Source organism: Astatotilapia calliptera, chromosome 6, assembly GCF_964374335.1.
Source record: "Astatotilapia calliptera chromosome 6, fAstCal68.1, whole genome shotgun sequence".
NCBI lineage: Eukaryota > Metazoa > Chordata > Actinopteri > Cichliformes > Cichlidae > Astatotilapia > Astatotilapia calliptera.
The window spans coordinates 38,766,216-38,783,129 of NC_137427.1; the positions used below are offsets into that span (position 1 = coordinate 38,766,216).

At 37.8% G+C, this 16,914-nt stretch overlaps 1 protein-coding gene across 1 annotated transcript; it reads left to right on the forward strand.

The window, feature by feature from the left end:
• The first annotated feature begins 5,240 nt into the window (after nt 1-5,240).
• Nucleotides 5,241-14,494, forward strand: LOC113024698 (uncharacterized). The gene is made up of 12 exons (XM_026171975.2): nt 5,241-5,404; nt 6,303-6,659; nt 6,752-6,976; nt 7,650-8,003; nt 9,482-9,691; nt 11,587-11,844; nt 12,453-12,713; nt 12,803-13,063; nt 13,199-13,280; nt 13,374-13,434; nt 13,990-14,213; nt 14,298-14,494. Exons 1-12 carry the CDS (start codon nt 5,260-5,262, stop codon nt 14,359-14,361), a joined length of 2,502 nt encoding a protein of 833 aa, XP_026027760.2. The 5' UTR covers nt 5,241-5,259; the 3' UTR covers nt 14,362-14,494.
• Nucleotides 14,495-16,914: the final 2,420 nt, after the last annotated feature.

The following is a 16,914-nucleotide window of genomic DNA, read 5'->3' on the forward strand; positions in this document are numbered from 1 at the left end:
TAAGTGTAGAGTAACTGTGACGGGTGGATGTCTCAGAGCTGAGAGTTCACGGCTGAAACGTGGCTTTCTCTGTTCGCTCAGTCCTCACGCAGAGCTGAGCGCTTTCTGCTCCTCAGTAATAACACAGAGATTTTTATTGAGCAGAACTGAAGCGTGTTTCAGGTTTTTAGTTGCATTTGTGCACGGAGATCGGCACAAACCTCAAGTGTCTCACCAGTGAGCACGCAGAGCGATTTTCATGTCATTTCCTTTTCTTCTTCTTAATTTTTTTTAATAAAACTGTTTTGCTTCATGCCACAGCCTTCAGATATATAATAACGACTCTAATCCGTTCATGCAGCTTCAGTTTCACACAGCCTGCAGCGATATTTACGAACACGGCTCAGTAACGGTCATGTCTGGACTGCGATTTAAAAAACGGCCCGCCGTGATCAGTCCATTTTAATAAATAAACAAAAATTAATAATAAAAATTAAATAAATATAATTCTATACATAGATGTAATTACTGATATTGAGACAGTTTTTTTAAACGAGGTTAATCAAGTTTACTTGATTTTCCTCCTCTATTCTTTCTTTATGTGCCTCCATCGATTTTTGTTATTCGCACGTAAAGTACACTTTTCTCCGTCTCTTGCTCACTCGGTTGGTGGGACTGCTGTTCTTCCTCCAGTGTTTCTCCCCGGTTAGCGTTCACAGCAGTCACCACCCGTGAATCCGAGGCCTTTATATTATTTATTTCTCCTACATTGGGTAGTCTGACACATTTTGTTGCATTTATTTTTTAGTTTATATTACCTCTTTCAGCTTACCTTTTTTATTTATCCATCTTTATCAAACACTTCTTCCACACTAAACTGATCTAGACGGCACGTGAGCACACAGGGAAGGTAGGAGAGGGGAGGAGAGTAAAGTGTTTGTTGCTCTTTTACAGATTTCAGGTTTATATGGTGCAACAGTTACCTCCTCTCACTTACCTCAACAGTCACACCGTTCTGAGTGAGAAAGGGGGGAAAGCTGCACTTACAGTCTGTTCACTCGCTCCCTCATCCGATGATTCTGAGCCAGCACTTTGCGCTGATGTTGTTGAAATGAACAGACCGCACCTTTGAAAAAAAAAAGAAAAAGTGCAATGTTAGATCAAAGAACTTCCCACTCCCGTGGGCGCATTTCTGCTAATACATCATCAGGCTAACTGGTAAACCCCTACAGTGGCTGTTTGAAGGCAAATGTGTCTTCAGACAGTCACTGAATCAGAATCAGAATACACATTTACTCACAGACAATAGGAAGAGTAAATGTCTACTTAAAGTACCAATAAAATAATACAATACATTGTATTAATGGTTATTGAGTTTGTTGGTATCTGCCACCCTCAACCTGATGCATAGAGGACGGCACTGGCCACAACAGACTCCTACAAAATCCTGAGCGTTGTCCGACAGGTGTTAAAATAGAGCCGACTCTGGCCCTTCCTGTTAGTGATGGGATTTCCGGCTCTTTCGGCTCCCAACCGGCTCTTCAGATTGTTTTGTTGCTTTGATTAATTTATTATTAACAATAATATGAAATTATGCACAAACGGAATTACTAATGTAAAAAAAAAAGTGGTTTTATTTATATATGTTTATATATAAATATATGTGGTGGCCCCTATAGACAAAGCACGTACAAACTCCAAAACACATTTCTAGCATGAACTGAACTTCCAAAACAGAGCTACCTAGATCACTTAAATTAGACAATTGAAAGCATATGTGTATTGTTTGTGTATTTATACACAGGCACTCATATATATTCAAATAAAAAAAAAATAAAAAAAGTTCATTTACCTGTTACTACCACACACCAAATCCGGTTATTGGTACTTGCTGGCTTGTGTAGCCACTAGGTAACAAAAGCTCAACACTGCACCTAGCATCCTGGAGCACTTCTGTTGTGTTTTGTACGTGTTTTGAGTTTTTACGTGTTTTGGAGTTTGTACGTGTTTTGTCTGTAGGGGCCACCGTAAATATACTTTTATTTATTCACGCCACATAAAATATAATAAATAAATCATATAGTGTTGCTGATCAGACACAGTGTTGAAGAAACACATATTGTGCACTCAAAAAAATATGTTGTTGGATGAACACAAATTAATCATGGCCCCTTTTTCCACGTGATTTAACCAAGTACAGTAACCCATTTTTGACCATGTCAAATCAACACATTTGGCATTAGAGACAAACAACCATTAAGTTACACTAAATTACACTCATGGGTAATTTAGAATCATCAATGAACCTAACTCTAAATACACACCGCAAACCAGCCAGATTGTAGATATGAATGCGGGCCCTTCTTGCTGTGAGGCAACAGCACTAACCATCACACCACCAAGCTGTCAATCCAGGCTTAGCAAAACTAGGAAAGCTATGATTACAAGGCTTGATGCAGAGTTTTCTGTACGTTTTTGTCCCTGACAGGTTACACCACAATAAATAGCAATAGCATACACATGTGGTGTGGATGTAGTTATCTGCCTCTTAAAACTCCAGCGATTTTCCTGCAGTTTGATATCTAATGTGATCTTGTGAATTTCGTGAGTCCAGGCAACTAACCACTCTTACTAGATTGTATCATGTCATCTCAACAAGAAGAAAATAAGTTGCTGATTTTCATGCTGATGCTACATGATTTACTTATGTTCACCATAGAAACATTAAATTATTTAGTTCAAATTACAAGTTTGACTCTTGTACAAGTAACAATCACCCAATTTCATTTTTTTGAGTGTGGCCTTCCCGTCAAATATCTACAATCCAGGACACGAGAGAGACATCCACCTGCATCGCTGTCAGGTTTTCACCCAGGATGGTCGCCCTGATGGCATTGAATGATTGAATACACTGAATCTGGCCCTAAATATCATGCCGACAACTTTTAACCCAATTTTTTTGTCAACTTAGCTGCAGGAAATCAATTAAAGTGAAAACTAAATTTCAACCAATTAAGCTAACAGCACAACTTCTCTCTGGCAGATGAGGACACATTGGGCCATTGGTGTTCAGTTGGGAAGCTCATCTTGTAACCGGAAGGTTGCCAGTTCAATCCCCAGCTCTGTCTGTCTTGGCTGTTGTGTCCTTAATTGGGCAAGACACTTCACCCTACACCTAACACCTACTGGTGTTGGCGACAGGGGCCGATGGCGTGATATGGCAGCCTCGCTTCTGTCAGTCTGCCCCAGGGCAGCTGTGGCTACAACTGTGGTTTGCCTGCACCAGTGTGTGAATGTGAGAGTGAATAAATAGTGATCTTTGACAGACGGTGACCTCGCAACACTTTGAGTCAGTTTTGGCAGCAGGGACTCACAAAAGAAAACCAGAGACTTGAACTTCATACAGGAGAAATCGGCTCAGTGGTGTTTGACTCTGTTGTACAAATAAGCACATAATAGCTTATATAATATGAAGAGGATTGCAGGTTATTGAGAATAGACGTCAAATCACTAAAGACATACTGAATTTGAATATCTGTCATTTGCTTTGTTACACATTAAGCAGACACCAAAGGGACACTGGTACGGGCATTTCTTTTCTCCATCTGCATTTGAATTTAAGTGCATTAGCAAAACTGTCAGTTTCAACCAAAACTGTTTTGGTCGAAACTCCCAAAGATAACCGGGTGATTAACTCTTGTCTGTTTTATTTAGCAGATCACAGCAGTAGGTTTTTATTCAGTTCATTAGTTTCACGCGTAGAGTACCTTTGTCATGCACTGATGAGTGTGATTGACAGGCCAGTACAGTCAATGAGAAAAAAAACAGCAAAACATAGTATGACCAAGTTAAAAAAAAAAAGACTCCAATTTTTTATTTAATGGATTCAAAATGAGTGACTGAGAACATAAACTCTGCAGGGAAGTGTTTACACGTCTAGAAACAGAGCTGCTTTCTCATGTTCTCCAAAAGACTTTCAGGGTTGTTGTTTTTTCATTTTTACGAGCACAGCTATCACCATCTGTTGGCCTTCAGCTAGAATGCACTTTTAAGGCATTTCCACACTGACTTCATTTTTAACTACCTGTCTGTAGTTATAGCCAATCTGCCTCTGAATCAGGAGAAGTCTATAAATTGTAGGTACAATAATAAACTAGGCCAGCCTCTCCACAAACAGTCTCTGCAAGAAACTGAGTAAATCAAGTTCTCAGTCAATGTCCTGGATCCATATTAAAAAACTGTTACTTGTTTTAGATTTTATTGTCTCTCTTTGCTATGTTGTCTTGATCCATTAAAAATGACACTTCACTGGACGTTGGTCAGAATTCACTGCTGCACTCTGCGTGCACCGTGGGTGGTTTCTGAATATGCTGAACAGGAGTAGAAACCTGATAAATTTGGAGTTAAATGTAAGAGGACAGCTGATGTTGTGATACACAGCTCTATGCATGTTGAATATTTTTGAAACAGTTGTTTTGAACACTGTTAGAGCTTTTGTTTGGTTTTTGTTTGTTCACATTCAAATGGTCAACAATCAGTTAATGCTAGTAGAAGCAACAATTGTTTTTTATTTTTTTCTCAATCTACGTTTGGACGTGGACAGCACAGCGTCTGCCACGAGGGGGTGCAGTTTAGTAAGTTTGTAAAAAAGTAGTAGAAGAAAGAAACTCTTGTTCTGTTTTTAGTGCCACCTACATAGGATTACAGTGTCTGTCTGCTCTCTGGTTGCAGCATATAATAAGTGAAACCTGAAGTCAGTACTTGGAATCCATTGCAGTAGTAAAATGCGTAGAGACGGAGCATTTATTAATTAGAAATAATAATAATTGTATGTGCTAATGCATTTATGCAGCAGTGCTGACAGTGCATTGTCACTGTCTGGGACAAATAATTCACATTGTATGACTTTAAAGAATTAATGAAATAACACAAACACATCACACCACTATAGATGTCTCATGTATTATGCACACCACATTAAATTCAAGTCAATGAAGAGTTACATGTCGCAGTATCTCTGAGTCCTGATCTGCTGATCAGGAAACAGAAGAAGCTGTCAAGTGGATAGTGCACTCTATTTTTTTAAAGTTTCATTACTGCAATGATCATCAACCTCAAAGTTGAACTTTCTTTTTTGCTTATGAGAAGTTTTAATTTCATGTTGGGAATGTCCGGATATTCAAATATTACAGGCTGGTAAAGAGGAAGTAAGCTCGGACAGACTTTGACAGCTGTCTTATTAATGTGTTGAAACCACAACGGTCACATGTTTGCTGTCCTATGTCTTATTTTAGATCATTATGTGGATTATATCTCATGTGCAGCTCTGACCATGTGACATTTTCTAACAGTGAGACGAACAGAATGACTATGAGTGTAACAACAGCTGTGAGTGGGATTGTTCTCATTGTTCTGTCCATATCAGGTACTGAACATCTTTTAAATACACTTCTTACGTCTTTAGTACAGTTATTTTAGTTGTTGTAAGTATATTTACTTACTGGACATCATCCTGGAACACTGTATGCTTTAATGTAATTATTTCATTAAATAACAGGAACTTCCTGCAGAGATGGTTAAACTGCTTGCACGTAATAACAATAGTGATGGTTTCAGGCTAAATATAAAGCAACAAGGAATTATTTCCAGTCTTACATAAACTGAACATGTTCTTTTTATAGAAACCTTTCAATTAAAAAAATGAAATATTTAATGTAAAATGTGATGAACAGTTTTTACCTGTTCACCACAAACACAAAGTAAATTTGTAAATTTTCTTTAAAACTTTTTTCCATAGTTAAGATTTCCTTTTTGAATTGTGTATTTGTTGTTTCAGTTTGTGCGATGGTATTCTGACTACAATGTGCTATTTCTGCAACATTTAGCAAAATTCATATTATCAAGACATCACAGTCTGATGCTGAAGAGTTTCACATTTCTTCAGCAGCTCCACGCTTCAACGAACATGGGAAACCAACCAAGCAAAGACACGACACGCCCTTCTAACTGTTAGCATTCAGGATTTTCCCATCCATATCACAGGTGGAAATTCTCCAGCAGCCAGGAATGCCCAAAACACAGAGTCAAATTTCCCACATTTGTTTTCTCAGTCATTATTAATATATGGATGGATTACTGAGACATGTGCATTAGGAATATCCAGCTTATCTTTGAGAGACCAAACCGAATTGTCTCAGTTTGAAGTCTGCATTATGTATTCAAATATTTCTTGTGGAGAAAGTTTTGTGACTTCAGATGAAAACAAAATACAATTTTGACATTTAAAATTATGCTAATCTTGACTGTGGTTTCTGATGTTTCAGTGGCGCACAGTTGGAGAGAATGGGAAGTGACTTTTACTACTACTGAGATCTGTGCCATTAAAGGATCGACGGTGGTAATGCACTGCACCTACACATACCCACCAAGAATAAACAGCATCAATACCACAGTTCAGAATATCTTCTGGTTCATTTATGTGCCCAATGTTGAACCTGTGGATCTTAGAATAGATTCAAAGTATGCAGGTCGTGTTTGGTATCACTGTGGTACGAACGACTGCACTCTGAGAATCACAGACCTGAGAGAGAGCGACTCAGCTGTGTACAGATTAAAGCTCATAACAAACCAGCCAGGGGGGACCTATACTGGTTCACCTGGAGTCAGTTTATCTGTAACAGGTAAGACTGTTGTCTGTTGGATCAAATTCTTAACATTTATGAAACAGTGCAGCAAATTTCACTGTCTTTTATATTGCATTTTACTAATCCAGGTGTAAAAGTGCAGACGATTCACACATCTCAATGCCTTACTTATTGGTGCAACAAATTAGAGATGCAGTGTCACAGCAGTTGCCTTCCTCATCATTCTTCATACATCTGGTACAAGAATGGACACATGACTTCAACAGAATCACTTTATTCAGGCTACCTTTATTCTGGAGACAGCATTTCTTGTGCTATCAAGCCACATGAGACCTTTCCTTCTCCTTCTGTGTGTGAGTATACGCCACAGTCTTCCACTCATACTCTCCTGAGAACCCAAGCTCTTGTTTGGGATGTGTATTAAATGTTTCCTAGCTGTTTGTGATTAGTTGGATCTGAAAAGTATCAAAACTGAACATCATCTTTAAGCAGAACGTAATAAAAAAAATATGTAAGGGCAGTACAGCATTAATAAAATATTATCTTAACAGAATATAAGAGAAAATGCATTTTCCCCATATTAGTACAAAGCGTCTCAGCAGGATATGATGCTGTTTCACGGCCAGATTTCCTAAATGAGCCAAATGGGAATTGTGAGCAGACAAAAATTAAGCCATGCTTTTATTCTGTGTGTCAGCAGTAAATTGTGTGTAACAAACATTAGTAAATAAGTTTGTGTACCTGATTTGAATATTCTCCCTGTATTTTCCGCCTTGACAAAGACCCTCGTAGAAATGTGTTCCCACCTCATGAACGCTGTCTTTTCTCTGTGCTGTCTTTTTAAATACAGACAGTATTTTTCAAATGCCAGAACCCAGATTGCGCTGATGCAATATTTATTATGTGCATCTGTTCCTTAATGTACTGTAGTAAGATATCTTTAACATGGAGAAGACTGTTCAAAGACAGTAAATGTATGCAAAACTGTATTTTCATGGCGATCGTAAAAAGAATTCTGTTTTTCAGGTGGCTATTATCAGTACTGCAACAGAGTGAATTACACTGAAAGAAGAATCTGTGCCTTCAAAGGCTCATCAGTGAACATTTCTTGCACATACTATCACACAGATCCTGTTGTGTCAAAATTCTGGTTCAGACCTGATCGTAGTTATTGGTTAGGAACTCACTTTCTGCTATGGGACCCTAGTAAAGACTCCCAGCATGCAGATCGTTTTCAGCTCCTTGAAAGAGAGAAAGGACGCTCCACTCTGAGAATCAGTGACTTGAGAAAGACTGACTCTGCAGAATACCGCTTCAAATTCACAACGCAATCGTTTCAATGGGGGAACATTTCACCTGGAACAACTCTGACTGTCACAGGTACTGACTGACTAATAAGTATTTATCTGTATTATAACCCTATACTATGTATAGTGCAGTGTTAATTTCAACATGTACATAGTCTATATTGTATGTGAATGACAACCATATATCCTCTTAGTAAACTTACAATCAGTGTTGGGGTCGTTATTACAAAAAAAAAAAAAAAAAAAGCAATGTATTACACGTCACTCGTTACTTTTCTTAAAAGTAATGCAGTCCATTAATTTCACGTTACTCTGTAAAATGAACTAAAACACACTGCCACATTATTACCAGTCAACACTTTGAATCTTAGGCTACAGTTTCACATACCAACACAAATCTCTGTCCTTATGAGGACACACATACCGTTTTTTTTAGTGTTTACAAACACTAACCCAACAACAAAACAAAACAACATCAAAATACCCTCAAAACCAAAAAACAAAGATGAAAAACAGCCTAGCAATACTTCAAAGCCATTGCCTCAGTTGTTCTACTGTAGAAACATATGCAAGCAGAAATGAAGGTTAGGCTACAGTGGTGCAAGCCTGACTGCCCATCAGTGCCTTTGTTTCTTGTTACAAGAACAGTTTCCTTCCTCATACTGCTCATAACCGTTACATGCTTACACTGATTTGTATTCTAATATCTTTAGGTAGATAGTGCATATTTCTGTTGTGTGCACTTATATTCATATTTATTATATTAATATTTTATATAGTCTGTATTCTATTTCTGTACCACTTTCTTTCGCATCATGACACCAAGACACATTCTTCATATGTGTAGAAACTTAATTCTGATGCTGATTTACAGGTTCTGGCTGCTGGGTTGAAGTTGTTTCTTTCCTGGAGCAGTTTTCAGTTTACCATTGCACTTTTCTAATATTGTGCATAAAAATCAAAGTAATGCCTATATCTCTGTTCCTGAAAAGTTGAAAAAGTTGAAAAGTTTCAGAACCCCTCTATCATCTTTTTCACTCTTGCTAGGTCTTTCAACGTTAACGCGGCATGATAACGATTAACACGAATAAAATTTTTAATATAATCAACCCATCTGGAGCACAGAATGGAGAAACTTTGAACAAACTGCTCGTAATGCAGTGACAGAGACATTTGAAGGATTTTGAGTCATTCTGCGCTCCAAATGGGTTGATTGAGTTAAAAATTTTAATCGTGTTAATCATGATGCGGCGTTAACGGGCGTTAATGCGGCGCTAACGCATCAAAGTGTCAACGTTGACAGCTCTAGTTCTAGTTCTAGCCCTAGTTCTTGCACATGAACGAAAATCAGCTGATTGTAGTGCAAGCAGAAAGAATACATGAATGTGTTACTGACAAATGTAATGTGATTACAGTAAAGTGTTACTTTGGAACACATTACACCCAACACTGCTTGTAATACTTATACAGAGCAATATTCTACTGCATACTTAAAAGCAACCTGTTAACGGTGGATCTAAGTCAGGTAAATTCTGACATTTTTCTTTGCAGATCCAGATATACAGGTACAGGTGGTTTGGTCCTCCACTGGCCCACAGCTGATCTGTCAGAGCAGCTGTTTTCCTTCTGGTCATTCATCCTTTGTCTGGTATAAGAATGAAGAGGAAATTCTTGGAGAATCTTCTTCCTTATACACAAAATATGCTGATGGTCCCGACAGCTACTCCTGTGCTTACGAGGGTCACCGCTCTAACCCAGTGTGTGAGTTTACTTCACAGTGCCACTTAACAAATGATCATCTTTGATCGTCAGTTGTTATATTACAGACAGAGTAAATTATGTGAATAAAGTACAAGTAGTAAATATGATAAGTATTGTATATGAAACATATTTAAAGAGAAACCAAGAAAAAAACGTCAAATGATTAAAGTGATCGTATCCACCCATCTTATCCAGTGATCTTTGACTAATCCTGAAAATTATCTTTGGCTGTTTGTAATCAAACAGTGAAACAACTTTGTCTTACTGCTCAACTGCTTCTTAGATTTAGTTCACAGATATCAATTACTGCTATTTTAATGTAGAATTTACGAGAATAATCCAAAATTCATTGGTCCACTGATGATGCAGAGTTATTGAGGCTGAGCAAAAAAAAGGCTCAGCCTATGTGACTATCAGACTGCTTCGCAGAGGACCAGTTTTTGTCCTTGTGCTTTCCTTTCTCCAAACACAGCACTCAGTTTCTATTTTGACGTGATCATTCCAGCAAAATTTGTTCATGCACTCTTGCTGCTCATATTTGTATCTTTAGTAAAGATAAGACTGGCAGCGACTCGACTGTGTTGTGTTTGTTGGTACACTTATGGCACTGGCTTCCTGTAGCAGGTTTATTTTGCCTCTAGGTATGTGTTCACTTTTGTTGAGATCAGAGATGGGCAGTAATCTGATTACATTTTTCAAGTAACGAGTAAAGTAAGGGATTACTATTGCAAAAACGGTAATTAGATTACCGTTACTTTCCCGTAGGAACGCTGCGTTACTGCGTTACTAAAACCGTGATTTTTTGCGAGAATGTCTCACGATAGTGACGTAAGCGAGTGCGCCGTTAGTGACAACAGCTGTGTGCAGATCAACAATGGATCACATATCAATTGTGGAAGAGAGTATGAGCGTGCAGTGTTTAAAGCGTGGAAGTACTGACCTTACTTTGAGTTTGATTCCATAAAAAGTGACAAAAACATTAGCGTCCATCGTGCGTGGGAAGAAAACTAAAACCCTAAACTTCCAAGCAAGCACCGAGTGCGCAATGATGTAATGGGAAACTCACAGAGAAACTCGCGGATTCTTCAACTGACCGCGGCACACCTGCACCAGGGTAACCCTCCGCCTACCGCAGTCCTGCTTTACAGGTGAAAATAGAGCAACAGGACCACTGAGTCTTTGACTTTATTTATTTTCTGCTGTGTTTTACTTGAATCTATTTGAAAGAGTGAGTGTAAACACAAAAAATATTTTATTTTATGTGCTGGAATGTTTAGAAAATAGGTTTAAATGTTAAACTAATTTATTCAAGTCAGAGAATGTTGCATATAATTAAATTTTTGCTTGATGCATAAAGTTAAAAGCTTAAAACTAATAAAACAAGTTTTAAAAAGAGACTTTTCCATTTGATTACATTTTGTATGATGGATTATGCAGAAAAAGTAGAATTGGGCTGAAAGATCTATCGCTTTATCACCTATTCAGGTTGTAAATCGTGTTTTTAAAAAGTAACTAAGTAATTAATTACTTTTGAAAATAAGTAATCTGTAAAGTAACGGGATTACTTTTTGGGGAAGTAATCAGTAATTAGTTACTGATTACTTTTTTTCAAGTAACTTGACCAACACTGGTTGAGATTGTGTATTGCTGATGAGTTTATAGTATGAAGTTAGAAAATACTATGTTTCTTTCATTTTTATTTGTTGTTAACCAGGATGAGTGACAACGCCAAAATACTCTGTAGAAGAAATTATAGTATGCATCTTTTCACAGTTATTAAAAACAGGCACAAGCGACAGAATTTCCAGCAGCTGGTGCAGCTCAACCATCATCACTCTGGACAGTGACACACAGTTAAAGGCTAATAACACATTCATGTATGTTTTGTTGTCCAGATGCTCCAAAGGTTCCCTCAGTGATGAGGACGGCTCCTGGTGACATCATTAAGGGCAGTTTAGTGTCTCTGACCTGCAGCAGTGAAGCTAACCCATTACCTAAGTATTCCTGGTACAGGAAGGCTCAAATACTGGTCAGTAAAGAAAAACAGCTGTTCTTCCAGTCCATCCAACCCTCTGATTCTGGAGAATATTACTGTACAGCTGAAAATGTGCTGGGAAGGAGGATATCTGAATATATCTTCATTAATGTAAAATGTGAGTAAAGAATTATTTATGTAAATGCAAAATAAAAAGAAGTCCATATGATGCCCACCTTCTTCATACTTGTCATTATTAACATTGAGTTTCAAGTTTTTTTTGTCATATGAAGGTGGCACATTGCACATTATAATCAGCAAAATAGCAGATAAAGTAATTAAGGCAAAAATAAAAGAAAATGCATATAAATAAAGAAAAAATATAAAAATATAACAACAGCAGAATAAATAAATATAAATTACTTAAACTACTGTAAAAATACTTTGAGCAGTTCAGTAGCCTGATGGCTTGTGGTTAGAAACTGTCCCTGAATCTGCTGATGTGGGTGTGGATGCTCCTGTACCTCCTGGCAGGAGCATGAACAGTGTGTGGCTGGGATCAGAGTCGACCTGGAGGGCCTTCCTGTCTGTAGAGGTCCTGGATGGCTGGTAGTTCAGTCCTGGTCATGCATTAGGACACACTGAGCAGTAACAGCTCGTGAAGAAGCAGTTAAAAAATAATACAATTTACAATTTTATTTGAATGTTTCAAAGGGGTTTATCACAATACCTTGCCCCACGTCCTGCAACACACAATCTACCTAAAATTTGTGATCTATCTTGCAGATGGTCCAAATACGTCAGTTGTGTTAATGACACCTTCTGGTATGATAGTGGAGGGAGATTCAGTCAATCTGACTTGTAGCAGTGATGCTAACCCAGCAGCTAAACACACCTGGTACAAGGGGAACCAAACCCTGCTTGCAAGTCCAGTAAGCATCTATCATTTCACTGCCATCAGCTCAGAGGACAGCGGGAATTACTCATGCAAGTCTGAGAATCAGTATGGACAGATAACCTCAAATTCTCGATTCATAGATGTTAAGTGTAAGTAAAATTCGATTTTTCACTTCAAGTATCTATGTATCTCTCTCTCTCTCTCTCTCAAATATATAAATATATTTGTTCTTTCCCAGATGCTCCAAAGTTTCCCTCTGTGTCAGTGAGTCCCTCTGCTGAGATAGTGGAGGGCAGTTCAGTGACTCTGACCTGTAGCAGTGATGCTAACCCAGAAGCTAATTACACCTGGTACAAGGAAGGCGAAGACTCATCAAAAGCATTGGGACAGAACTTCACTATTACTGAATTTAGAACTGAACACAGTGGGAGTTATTACTGTAACGCCCAGAACTCAAGAGGACAACATAGGTCCACCTTACATCTGATTACTGTAGCAAGTGAGTTAGAGGTTTTTGAATGGTTTTAGTATGAGAATGGTCTCTATGCAGGTGAACACCTTTTAAGTGTGTAGTCATGTATAAGAATTTTCTGATGTTCCTGATTTGTTTCTATTATCCTTTATGACTTCTCAGGTACACGGAAAGCAGCAGTTACTGGTACAATCACTGCTGTTTTCCTTGCTATCACACTGGTCATGGTTTTCCTGTGCATTAGGTGAGCAGTTCTGTGATTCTTATGAATCAATTAGTCTGTCATCTCTTTGATACATAAATGTGCTGTTACATTGAATTCTTGTCTCCTATTTAGAAAATGTAAGTGGTTCACACAACAGAGTAAAGATGGAGAGAAACCTTCCAGTGAAGAACAGGTGAGAAAGTATTCCACTGTGAAAGAAAAACACTTTAAAAACACACCTTAAAATAAAGCTGTAACCTTGGAGTGACAGCTTTATCTTAAATAAAGCCAAGTTATTTTGGAGCATTGTAATCTCAGCACAATATGTTTTCCTGCATTTCTACATTCCCTGCTGATCAATATGAGCAACACATATTAGAATGCAGTGCAATGGGATTTCTAATTTGTTTTGCATTGTGGCAATAAATGGAACAGGCCGATGAGGTCAAATTGAATTGAATAATCAAAAAGAACTTAAGAATATTGGATTTCTTTTTTGAAAATACCACTAAACAGATCATCACTTAAATGTAGGTACTAATATTTTAAGTATCTAACCACTCTAATCCTCTAACATGTTAATTCTGACATAGTTTATCACATTGATTATTTTTAAAACCTTGTGTGGTCTAAATATATATTTTTTCAAAAAAGAAGTATTGACCATAATCAATTAAAAAAAACCCCAGAAAGTCTCGATACTTATTGAAGTATTTCTACAGTAAGTATCAAGTTCTGGTTTCATCAGGTGAACATGGATCCAGTGTACGACACCCCGTCAGCTGTAGCAGAAGGAGAACCATCAGGTCACCAGGATAACCTTCACTACAGCACCATCCACTTCTCTCAGAATCAGGGAGACGCTCTGTACTCCAACATCGGCCCAGGTCAGCTATACGGACACAAAGATGAAGAGGCCAGTGAAGCTGAATACACTGCTGTCAAATGTGACAATTCCAGTAGAGCCCAAGGGTGAGAAACAGTTTTCATTGCCGTACAATTAAAGGAAACATCTGATTAGAAACTGATCATGTAAATCCTTTTTTCCCTTCACAGAACAAGATGTCAAGGAAATGGGGACGATACATTTACACTGTACAGTACAGTCAAACGTTCATGAACAACGACTCTGTGGTTTACTCAAAGTGTCTTAAAAAACAAAACAAATAATGACTTCACAACATAACCACAGCCATTCAGGATTTGTACACAAACACATAATAATTACAAAATAAAATATTTTTCGTAACTGATGTAATTTAATTATTGTAATTTAATTAATTAAAGAAAATTCAATTTCCTTTTTAAAAATAAATATATCAGTACTTCCTAGAAGGTCCTTTGGCAGTAGTATTAATAGCTGTATCATTTAATCCTTTTAGGGCTCACCACAGAAGATCATCTACCTCCATCTCATCCTATCCCATGCGTTCCCTTCTGTCACACCAACCCTCTGAATATCTTCCGTCAGTAATCCATGAACCTCCTCTGAGGTCTTCCTCTTTACTCCTGCCGGGCAGCTTCATCTTATTCCTCTTCTGCACATGACTAAACCATCTCAACCTCTCTAACTTTTTCTTGTAACTGCTCAACCTGAGCTGTCCCTCTAATATACTCACTTCTAGAGATGTCCTTCTGCATTTCTCCCCCGTAACAGTATATCAACCCAACACCTTCTCGTCACCTCCTCTCCAATCACCAAACTCTACCCACTGGAGAAAATTCCCACCATTTCATCCAACTTACTCCAGAATATCTCTCGTTCTAACCGGCGTCCAAATGCACTAACAACATACAACATCACTCTTTTAATTTCCAGTTTTGAACTCATTACATTATCTGATCTTTCTTTCCTTTCACCTGGTCCTGTACACAAATGATATGTCTATCATATTTCTTATCATCAAATCAGCAAGCTCTCTCCCTTTAACACTCCCTACATAGTCCCAACTATCCTTGAGTGATCTGGTATGAAAATCTTATTCATCATGAGCACCATGTTTCATTTGGTCAAGGTTTTACAAGAGGAATTTATCATCTATTTGTTTTCAGATATATTACAATAAATTATAGTAGCACTTTTGGAAATACCTTGATGGTATGAAAATTTTTCATGTCAGTCAAATTGCTTAACAATTTAATTAACAACTTTTAAATACATTCTTTTTTCATAGTATAATCTTCACGTACTTCATCCGAAGCACACTTTCTGTGTACTCACTACCTAATTTATAGCCAAAGTATTCACTCACTGTCTCTGTACTAGGGCTGGGTATCGTCACTGATTTCTAGAATCGATTCGATTCCGATTCACAAGGTCCCGAATCGATTCGATCCACGATTCAATTCAATTCGAATCGATTTGAATCTGGGAAATTTTGCCTCAGACAGTCAGAAATATTATAATTCAGATCGATACATTTACATATTTTTGTATCAAGGAAGCTGACACTTTCGAGACTTTATCAAAGGTTGTCTGTTCACCCTGCATAATGTTTCTGACACGTAAGACTATCAGCCAATCACATAGCAGCAACTCAGTCATTTAGACATGGAGATACAATAAAGACATCAATGAAGTTCAAACTGAGCATCAGAATGAAGAAGAAAGAAGAAAGATGATTTAAGGGACTTTGAACATGAGGGGGCTGGTCTTGGTGTTTCAGAAACTGCTGATCTGCTGGGATTTTCCCACACATGCATCGCTAGAGTTTACAGAAGATTGTTGCAAAAACAGAAAATATTCAGTGAGCAGCGAGAAAGGGTTTTGTTGAGCTCAGAGGAAAATGTACAACCTGCCTCAAGTTAATAGGATGGCAACAGCGAGTCAAATAACCACTCATTACAACCAAGATCTGCAGAAGAGCATCTCTGAATACTCAGAACACTGAACCTTGAAGCAGACAGACTACAGCAGCAGAAGACCACACCAGGTGCTGCTTCTGTCAGCTAAGAACAGGAAACTGAGACTACATGTCACACAGACTCATTTTAGTTTAGACAACATGAAACTGAAAACGTGTTTTATCAGTGTTTCAGGCCTCTGGTGTTGTATTGGTGTGTTTGATATTTTCTACTTCCTTACTCACACTAGGGCTGGGTATCGTCACTGATTTCTAGAATCAATTCGATTCCGATTCACAAGGTCCCGAATGGATTCAGTCACGATTCGATTCAATTCAATTTGATTTGAATCTGGGAAAATTTGCCTCAGACAGTTAGAAATATTATAATTCAGATCAGTACATTTACATATTTTTGTATCTATAAAAAGGAAGCTGACACTCGCAAGACTTTATCAAAAGGTGTGAGCATTACAGCAGATGCCTTTGTGTCAAAGTAGCTGAAGATAAAACACAGAAAAACATGAAACTAATTATCCTGGCCTGGGATTTTATAAAAATATTCTGCAGTACATCAAAAACGAAAGAAAATCATTAATCAACTTATGAACATTACCTCTGAAGTTACAGCGGTTTTATTAGAGACACGGCTAAGCATTTTGCATTTTGCATAATTTTAAAAAGTTTAAATTTGTTCAGTATTGAATGGCAGAAATTAGGTTTTCTTTTCGGAAGTACTGTATGTAAAAAGAAAAAAAAACAGCGGCCTGACAGCGCTGTAAATAACGGTAGTCTTGTGTGTAACAAGCAAGCGAATGATGCAGAAAACA